Source organism: Plecotus auritus (assembly GCF_963455305.1).
Source record: "Plecotus auritus genome assembly, chromosome: 5".
Taxonomy (NCBI): domain Eukaryota; kingdom Metazoa; phylum Chordata; class Mammalia; order Chiroptera; family Vespertilionidae; genus Plecotus; species Plecotus auritus.
Window position 1 is genome coordinate 98747433 of NC_137776.1, and position 10363 is coordinate 98757795.

A 10363-nucleotide genomic window follows, 5' to 3' on the forward strand; every position below is an offset into this window, starting at 1 on the left:
GCCAGTCAGAGAAAGACAAGTATCACATGATCTCACTTATTTGTGGAATCTAATGAACAAAATAAGTCGACCAACAAAATAAGTTCAGAGGCATGGAGACAAGGAACACACATATCTCAGAGGGGAGGAAGGTGGACAGGAAGAGATTAACCAAAGAACGTATATACTATATTCATAGCCCATGGGCACAGACAATAGTGTGGTGAAGGCCTGGGGTGGGGTAGGGGCTCAGTGGAAGGGGGTTAGGGGGGTAATGGGGGACATCTGTTACACTGTAGCAATAACTTTTTTTAAAGAGAGAATTGGAGCCCTAGCCAGTTTGGCTCAGTGGATAGAACATCCGTTCGTGGACTGAATGGTCCAGGGTTTGATTCCAGTCCAGGGCACATGCTTCAGTTGCAGGCTCGATACCCAGCCCTGGTCAGGATGTGTGCAGGAGGCAACCAATTGATGTGTCTCTCTCACATCGATGTTTCTCTCTGTGTGTCTCTCCCCCTCCCTTTCACTCTCTCTGTAAGTCAATGGAAAAATATCCACAGGTGAGGATTAACAAAAAAGCAAAAAGAGAAAGAGAAAGAGAATTAGAGTGACCATTTTAATATAAGACAAAATAAACTTTAAGATTAAAAAAAATTGTTATAAGAGCAAAGAAAGACATTTCATAATGATAAAAAGTCAATCCTTAAAAAAAAAAAAATTCTCTACATGTATGCATGTACCAACATAGCCCCAAAGTCCCTAAAGCAAAAATTGAGAGAACTGAGATAAAAATAGAGAATTTAACGATTACAGTTGGAGATGTCAGTGCTCCACTTTCTATAATGGAGAGGCCATTTACAAAAGCTCCAAAGGATGCAGAAGGTGTGGACACTGAAGAGCAACAAGACTTAACCCACGGCCTTGGGAAAATGCACCCACAGTAGCAGATATGCCTTTCAAGTGCACGTGGGACATTCTCCAGGACAAAACACATTAGACCAGAAAAAAAGCCTCAATAAATTTAAAAGAACTGAGATCATAGAAGACATATTCTGAGACCACGATGGCATAAAATTACAAATCAATAATAGAAGAAAATTTAACAAATTCACAGAAATGTGGAAATTAACCCACACACTCCTAGAGAGCCAATGAGATAAAGAAGAATGCAGGAGCCCTGGCTGGGGGTGCTAAGTGATTAGAGCATCCGTCCATGGAATGAAGGGTCGCAGGTTCAATTCCCAATCAAGGGCATGTGCCTGAGTTGCAGGTTTGGTCTGTGCCCCAGTCTGAGGCTCGCACAGGAGGCAACCAGTCAATGTGTTTCTCTCACATCCCTGTTTCTCTTCTTCCCCACCCCACTTCCACTCTCTGTAAAAATCAATGGGGAAAAATATCCTCAGGGGAGGATTGACAGAAGGAGGAAGAGGAGGAGGAGGAGGAGGAGGAGGAGGAGGAGGAGGAGGAGGAGGAGGAGAGGAAGAAGAAAAGGTAATTTAGAAAATACTTTGAGATGAATGAAATGAAAACACAGCATACCAAAATGTATAGGTGCAGCCCAGGCAGTGCTCAGAGGGAAATGCACAGCTATAGATGTCTGCATTAATAAAGAAGAAAGATCTCAAATCAATTATTCTCCCCACTTAAGAAAAAAAAAACATGAGCACAGAGGCTACTGCAATTTGGCAAGTCTAATCCTATAAGGCTGTCTCCAGCACCGGGCTTCTCCCAGCATAGACACAGCTGATCCTTACAGCCAACTGGCCCGGAGGTCAATTCTTCCCAGTGATACCAACAACAATAAAGACTTAATTACAACAAGGCTGTACACACAGTCCACAAAGGGGTGCACCAAGAGTGTCCACCTCAGGTTAACTGGGGAAGCAGACCCACTGGGCCATATTGGAAACCTAGCACAAATATCTACCTTACCAACTCAGGGATTCAGTGAAAATGCGGCGTCAAATAATCAGATCACAAACGAAAGAAATGGAGGAAAACAAACGACTGGATATAGAATTCAAAACCACCGTTATAAGACTTTTTAAGAATATCCTAGAAAAGGCCGATAAATATAACGAGACCCTCGAAGATATGAAAAAGGACCAACTAGAAATTAAACATACACTGACTGAAATAAAAAATATTATACAGAGACCCAGAAACAGAATAGAGGAACACAAGAATCAAGTCAAAGAATTGAAATACAAAGAAGCAAAAAACACTCAACCGAAAAAGCAAAAAGCAAAAAAAAAAAATCCAAAAAGTTGAAGATAATGTAAGAAGACTCTGGGACAACTTCAAGCGTACCAACATCAGAATTATGGGGGTGCCAGAAGAAGAGAGAGAGCAAGATACTGAAAACCTATTTGAAGAAATAATGACCGAAAACTTCCCCCACCTGGTGAAAGAAATAGACTTACAAGTCCAGGAAGCCCACAGAACCCCAAACAAAAGGAATCCAAAGAGGACCACACCAAGACACATCATCATTAAAATGCCAAGAGCAAAAGACAAAGAGAGAATATTAAAAGCAGCAAGAGAAAAACAGTTAATTACCTACAAGGGAGCACCCATACGACTGTCAGCTGACTTCTCAACAGAAACTATGCAGGCCAGACGGGAGTGGCAAGAAATTTTCAATGTGATGAATAACAAGAACCTACAACCAAGATTACTCTACCCAGCAAAGCTATCATTCAGAATTGAAGGGCAGATAAAGAGCTTCACAGATAAGAAAAAGCTGAAGGAGTTCATCACCACCAAACCAGTACTATATGAAATGCTGAAAGGTATTCTTAAAGAAGAGGAAGAAGAAAAAAGTAAAGAGAAAAAATTATGAACAACAAATACATATCTATCAACAAGCCAACCTAAAAATCAAGAGAATTAAAAACCTGAGGAGCAGAATAATCTGGTGAATATAATAGAATCAGGGGCATAGAAAGGGAGTGGGCTGATAATTCTCAGGGGGAAAGGGGTATGGGGGTGTTCATGAAGAGAATGGACAAAAATCATACACCTATGGATGAGGACAGTGGGGGGGAGGTAAGGGCAGAAGGTGGGGTGGGAAAGGGGTGGAGGGGAGCTATGGGGGGAAAAAGGAGAAATAATTGTAATAATCTGAATAAAGATTTATTTAAAAAAAAAAAAAAAAAAAAAAAAGAAAATAAAAACAGATGAGTAAAGTAAACTCAAAGCAACCATAATGGAGGAAATAATAAAGATTAGAGTGGAAATAAATAAAATAGAGGTTAGAGAAAATAAATAAAACCAAAAGTTGGTTCTTTGATAAGATCAACAAAACTAACAAACCTTTAGCGAAACAGACAACGACAAAAAAGAGAATACTCAGCCCTAGCTGGTTTGGCTTAGTGGATAGAGTATCGGCCTGCGGACTGAAGGGTCCCGGGTTCAATTCCAGTCAGGGCACATGCCTGGGCTGTGGGCTCAATCCCCAGTGGGGGGCGTACAGGAGGCAGCCAATCCATGATTCTCTCTCATCATTGATGCTTCTATCTCTCCCTCTCCCTTCCTCTCTAAAATCAATAAAAATATTTTTTTTTAAAAAAGAGAATACTCAAATGACTAAAATCAGGAATGAAAGAAAAGACTGAAGCTAGAGAAAGTTAAAGGATTATGAAAGAACTAGAGGCCCCGTGCATGAATTTGTGCTTGGCTGGGGTTCCTCGGCCTAGCCAGTGATTGGGGCCAATAGAGGCCATCTCACCCAATCCCAATCGATGCCAATCAGGGCTAATGCAGGCCAGCCGGCTGGGGTGGGACCGCAGGAGATTGGCCACTGGGGAGGGACTGATAGGAGGGCTCCAGGGTGTGTCTGTCCTGTTTCACCCAGTCCCCATCCTCCAGACCCCAGCAGCAAGCTAGCCTACAGGTCGGAGCATCTGCCCCCTGGTGGTCAGTGCACATCATAGCAACTGGTTGAGTCACTTAGCATATTAGGCAGATAGATAGATAGATAGATAGATAGATAGATAGATAGATATAGATATAGATATAGATATATAGATATAGATAGATATATTTCTCTCCTTCTCCCTTCCTCTCTGAAATCAATACAAATATATTTTTAAAATATATAAATGTATAAAGTATTGTACATCATGACCAAATGATATTTAACCCAGGAATATGAAATTGGTTTAACATCCAAAAATCAATGTAATACACCATAGCAATAGAATAATGGGAAAACATCACTTGAAATGCAGAGAATACTCTTCACAAAATCTAACACTTTCATGATTTAAAAAATACATATAGCACTTAACAAACTAGGAGTAGAAGGGAACTTTTTCAACCTGATAAAAACCCAACATTAACATCACAGCCTGCTTCCACTGCAGGCTGGAACCCCTTGGGCTGGCCCCCCTGCCGCCTGAAGACAGCCTCGAATGGATGAACATTCCAACCTTCTTCCCCTCAGGAAATTTGATTTTGAATGATTTTATTTTCCTAGTTTAAAACTAGCATCAGTGTGAACACAGATTTGGTTTTACATACATACATGCATCCTGTCATCTCAGTGAGATAGAGATAGTCATCTAATGTTAAGTATGTATCTCATTAAGATATTCATCTTATTAGGTTAGCTCATAAATATTCATCATCAAAATTTTACAAATCTGAATGAACAGAACAAGGAGGAGAGTTAAGGTACCTCCCTCTGCACCTTCCCCCAACTTGGAAATGACTCCTTCGGAAGATAAGTAGGATCAGCAAGTGAGGAAAGGAGCAGACAGAAGTGGGGATGGGGATGGGGATGGGGATGGGGATGGGGATGGGGATGGGGAAGGGGATGGGGATGGGGAGAGAGGCAGGATAGCTACTGGCCCAGAAGCTGGGCCCTCCCCACAACTGTACAGGCCCCACCCTCCCACAGGCCACTCCCCACAACTGTGCAGCATCCTGCCCTCCACCCTCCAGGACCAGCTGGCAAATGCTGGCTGTTAAATTTGCAGAAATTTTTCAGACCAGTTTACATCAGGTTGGTAGCTTGCTGTGAGCCAAGTTGGAGTAATCGCAGCATGGATTTGTGCACTACAAATCAAGCCTCATCCCTCACTGCACTTCCCTAGCCAGTGGAAGGGGACAGTCAATACTAGAAACAGAAGAAAAGGGAGGAGCTGAGGATATGGGCGGTGCCCAGCCTGGAGGGCTCAGGGCTCAGTTCTGCCTCACTCCTCATCTGCCTCACACTTAGCTTGAACCCTGACTCCATCACAGCCCGTGTGCTGTGCTGGGGGCCCTGGCTGCCCCCTAGGTGCACCCTGGTGAGCTCCTGGGGGGGGGCCGCCCCCATACTCCTGAGGAAGGTGGAGAATGATTGAGAGCACATGGCGGTGGGGAGTGCCACTGACAGGCAGAGTGTAAGCTGCCTGGGCTTCAGTGTCCTCCCTGTAGAGCAGCAGCGGTGCCCAAGAGCCCTCTGGGACAGGCGCAGGTGTCTGCCAAGTCCAAGGCCATGAGCTACTGCTCAGTGCTGGACTCCACTCCCCGCAGCAAGCCCCTCTCTAAACACGCACATCCATCTCAGGGCTCTGCCCCAGCTCAGCCCACACCTGCTTCCCCTTTGGCCACAGGTGGTCAAATGCCTCATGGCCCCACCTACCCTGTGTGCACTCCCACGCCTGCCACAAGCCGCCGCCTCCTGCTCCAGCCCTGTCCATGCCCCCTACGGCTGCTGTCAGCACAGGGGCGCCCAAGCCTGTAAAAAACTTGGGTGACTTTATTAGAGTTTATTTGAGCCAAACATAATACACCCGGAAGCAAGAGTTCAAGGGACTGAGAAATGACCGTTTGCAGGTTTTTGCGCATTTGGAAAGAGGGAGGGAGTAAGGAGGAGTGCACGGAGGTGGGAGGCCGGGTGGGCAGTGGGCTGCGGGGGGCCCTAACAACATGGTGTGCTCTCTGGGAGTGCCGTGCTTTCGAGGGATCTGAAAATGAGGCATTTCCAAGGCCTGTTAGCCAGATGCACAGGCCAGCTTCTACTAACGAAGCCACAGGCGGGCAGTGCACCCCCGGCCTGACCTTGGCACGTGATGATCAGATCTGGAGCTTCCTTCCACTCACCGCCCAGGAGCAGCCCGGGCGCCTGCCCCGCCATCTCCTCCCGCCCCTGCCTCTCTCCACAGCCCAGAGGAACTTTCCTGAGTGCATCGCCCCTTCGGGTCACGTCAGCGGCTCCCCACTGTCCCCCTCCCTCCTGCTGGCTCCTTCGGTGTAGAGCTGGGACCGGGCACGCTGGACAGCACCCCCCCCCCCCCCCCCCCCCGCCCAGGTGTGTGAGGCGCAGCGTGCGTGCAGGCCGAGGGGAAGCCGCCCGGGAGGCGGGCGCGTCCGGAGCGGCGCACGGGCCGGTGAGAGTCCCTCCGGGACTGGGCCCTTCGCCCCACGGTGGGCCCGATGTCCCTGCCCCGCGCCCGGCCCGCGCCTGTGCGCGGAGGGAGGGCAGGAGGGAGCAGGCTGTGCTCGCAGACGCTCGCTGCTGCAGCCAGACGCGCACGAGCACTTTCACCAGGAAAAACCCAACTCTGTTTCCGCAGTTTCGCTCGGTCTCCGTATCCTGTGCGAGTGGGGCGCCGGTGCGGGGCCTGGGGTGCGGGGCCTGAGGGACCACGCCCAGCCCCCCCCCCCCTCGCTGCGTGCTCCTGGCTCTCCCTGTTTCACTCTCTCTCTTTCCCTCCAGCCCTGCGGGTTGGGGCGGCGCGGGGGGGTGGGGGGCGCCGCTGGCTGGGGCCCCTGGGGTGGGAGGGTGAGCCCTGGAAGCTGGAGTTGTCGGCAGACCGGGTAGGACTGCTGGGGAACAGGGGTCTGCTTGGGGGTTCCTGGGGGCTGGCCTAAAACCCCTGGCAGAGCTTGAGCAGCACCCAGAGGTGGGGCGCCCTGCAGGTGGGGACCCCGTACACCAGGACTGCTCTTTGCGGCGCTTCCACTCCCCCGCGCCACCCCCAGCCCGCCCCCCAGCGCCACGGCCGCTTCTGTCCACAGCGGCGCGGGCCAGCGGGCACCCAGGTGCCAGGCCTGCGAGCGGGCACTGGCGGGCACGGGCCGCCTCCTGGTCTCGGCCTCACGGCTCGGTCACCTCCGTGCCTGGCAGGTGGGGCCGGAGAGCGAGGGGGGGGCAGTGGAGGGCGGAGGGGGATGGCGGGGGGCGGTGCGGCCCGGGGTTCCTGACCCCCCTCTCCTCCCCCCCCCCCCCCCGCAGCCTGGGCTCCGGTGCGGACCGTTCACCCCCTCGCTGACAGCGCGGGAGGCCTCACCAGGACCACGCAGCGGAGTGGGGGTGCGGGTCGAGGAGCGGGTGTCCTTCAGGGGGCGCGAGCCTGGGACCCGCCGTGAGAGCGCCCCATCCCGCGGGGAGGTGTCGGGCGGGGCCGGCTCCACCTGCCACGGCCTCGGGGGTCCCCTCTCTTGCGGACGCTGCCCCCGGGTCCGCCCGCCCCACAGGCGCCCGTGGGGTTACCTTCCTGTCATGGTGGCCGCAGCCCAGCAGGGTCCCCGCCGCCGCCACCACCGCCGCCCGCAGGTCCTGACAGCGGGAGACGCCCAGGGACAGCGCTCCGCCCGCAGAGTCGGGCGGGGGCACCGGGAGGGGGGAGGGGAGGGGGAGGGGGCAAGGGGGAAGGGAGAGGAAGGAGAGGCCCACAGCGGGAGGGGGGAGTAGGGGGAGGCGGGTGGGGGCGGCGGGGGGCCGCGCGGTCTGGTACTCAGGACACCGAGCCTTGCCGGGTGCGGGTCCCGCCGGGAGCCTGGCCGGCACCCTCCCGAATTCCGGGCATAGCTTTCCTTTTAAAGGGAGTGAAGTTCCCATAAACAAGAGCAAGTTCCCAGCGGACCCGCCCAGGCGCTCCCTTCCGCTGCCCCGTGGCTGGAGCGGACTCTGAGGGGAGAACCAGCAGAGAGGGCAGTGAACCAGCAGAGAGAGCAGCCCCTGCTGCCCCCGCCCCCGCGGCTGTCCCCCCCCCCTGCCCGCTGTCCCCTGCCCAGCTGTCCCCTGCGGCCCCAGCCCACTGTCCCCCGCCCGGCTGTCCCCTGCCCGCTGTCCCCCGCCCGGCTGTTCCCCGCCCCCCCCCCCGCCCGCTGTCCCCTGCCCGCTGTCTCCAGCCCACTGTCCCCTGCCCGCTGTCCCCTGCCCGCTGTCTCCAGCCCGCTGTCCCCTGCCTGCTGTCCCTTGCCCGCTGTCCCCTGCCTGCTGTCCCTTGCCCGCTGTCCCCTGCCCGCTGTCCCCTGCCCGCTGTCCCTTGCCCGCTGTCCCCTGCCCGCTGTCCCCTGCCCGCTGTCCCCTGCCCGCTGTCCCCTGTGGACCCAGCCCACTGTTCCCCGCTGTCCCCAGCCCACTGTTCCCTACCCACTGTCTGCTGCCCGCTGTCCCCTGCAGCCCCAGCCTGCTGTCCCCTGCTGTCCCCTGCCCGCTGTCCCCTGTGGGCACAGGGCTCACTAAAGCCTTTATGCCTCAGACTCTTCCCAGGCACGGACACTCTGGGCCCACGCAGCGAGCGCCCACCCCGTGGCAGGTCCACAGTGCCCTTGGAAGTCCGAGCCTGTCTGCACACTTAGATGCCAGGCACTAACCATTTCAGCGAAATCTCTGAGCAAACCCTTACCTTGAAGAGGCGCTTTATGATGAAAAACACACCCTGGGGTTGGGAGAACCAAGGACTTTGTAAGCAGTAATGTCAACAGGTCACTTTAAAATGGAGCGGAGCTGCCATCCTCGGGGAGCTGCCATCCTGGGGGAGCTGCCATCCTGGGGAAGCTACCATCCTCGGGGAGCTGCCTTACACATCTTACTCTCAAACCTCTGGATGTGAAAGCAGGGCAAAGTGACCTGCGGGCTGGGCCCACCAGCCTGGCCTCCGGAAGAACTGTGTGTAAGGATACCCAGAGAGCAGGTGTCATGAGCACCAGACTGAACACTAAGCACATTGTCTAGAACCAGCGTCACTGTGTTAGCTCGTCTGCACCAGAGGAAAGCCTCCTCCTAGGCATGGAGTTGTCCCTCTCATAGATGAACACCCTGGCCTTGGTCTCCTACTCAGAACACTGTTTGGGCTCCTGCCTGAGCCGCGCTTGTAAGCGCTTGCCTCTCACTTTGAAGGCCTTTTATTTTCAGGTGAACACCTTTCTGTGATGAGGTGCTATTGACAAGCTGTTAAAGTGACCTGGAAATTAATATAAAACCATTAAGGGAATCTGTTCTGAGAAAAGTACTAAACAAAACAAAAACCCCCCTCCACCTGGGGGCAGGGGCAGCGTGCTTCATGGCTGGAAGCAGTTTGTTATCCACCGGGCAGGGCGCTGGTGCATGGCTTCCAGGCCTGGCAATAAACTCTCTAGAAATGGCCATGCAAGGTGCCAGCCATGCCCAGAAGCTAACAGTGGCCACAGAGGGAAGTGGGGGAAAGGCTCCAGCGCCTTGTGGCTCCTGCCTTGAAATGCTGGGTTTGCACTGTCGGTCTTTCCGTGGTTGTGTCTTAGCTGATCTGCTTTCCTGTAACGTAGTGACTGGGTGGGTGCCGAAGCGTGGGGTATGGGTGACTTCTCAGTCCACCTGCCTGGTTAGGGAGAAACGCTTTCCACAATGTGTACACCTAGGAACAGGCATGCGGGGCTGCGCGGCCAGGCGGCTCACTGAATGCTAGCGTCCTGTGAGAAGGAAAAGGAGAAGGCAGAACACCCAGGGGCCTGCTCCGCCCTTGAGGGGACCCCAGGCCTGCAGGAGAGCCCCCACTGTGTGGCTGCTGTGGCCAAGCCAGAGCCCCTGCTCACCCCCACCAGCCTGCCTTGGTCCCGAGCCACACAGCGAGGGCTGGGTGGCAGCTGTGGGCATCGCTCAGCCCACTGGAGAGACCAGGCTCCCTGACATGGGCCACCCCCCTCCCCGTGGGGCAGCCAGAGGTCAGATTTGTGGAAAAGGGCAGCAGCTGCCTGGCAGTGGTCACTTATAATTCCCTCCCTCCTCACCTGTCCATATAAGAGCATCTGTGCTGCGGCCCTGGGCAGGTCGGGCACAGGCAGGTCAGGCACGGGCAGGTCGGGCACGGGCAGCTCGGGCACGGGCAGGTCGGACACGGTGCCAGCTGGTGCCAGACAGACAGTAAATAGCGAACAAACCCATGAACATGACTTTTCAGACGGGGACAAGCACCGGGAAGAAGGGTGTGGGGACTGTAGGTGGAGAGGCAGGAGGGTGCTGAAGGGCGGCACGGAGTGAAAGACACGATGGGGAGAAGGCGGCAAGGAGCAACAGGCACAGTGGCCCTGGGAGCTCCTTGGAGAGCTGCGGTCAGGAGTAGGGCAGGGTGTCTTAAATCAATAACAATATTTTTTTAAAAAAATCCTCTGAACAAATGCTGAACCC

At 53.8% G+C, this 10363-nt stretch overlaps 1 protein-coding gene across 1 annotated transcript in view; it reads right to left on the minus strand.

Moving 5' to 3' along the window:
* Nucleotides 1-7605, minus strand: part of LIMS2 (LIM zinc finger domain containing 2) — a 45960-nt gene extending 38355 nt beyond the window's left edge. Inside the window, exon 1 of the mRNA XM_080668674.1 lies at nt 7466-7605. Coding sequence (XP_080524800.1) covers nt 7466-7476 — 11 coding nt within the window. The 5' untranslated portion in view covers nt 7477-7605. The remainder of the gene's footprint in view (nt 1-7465) is intronic.
* Between the last annotated feature and the right edge of the window lie 2758 nt (nt 7606-10363).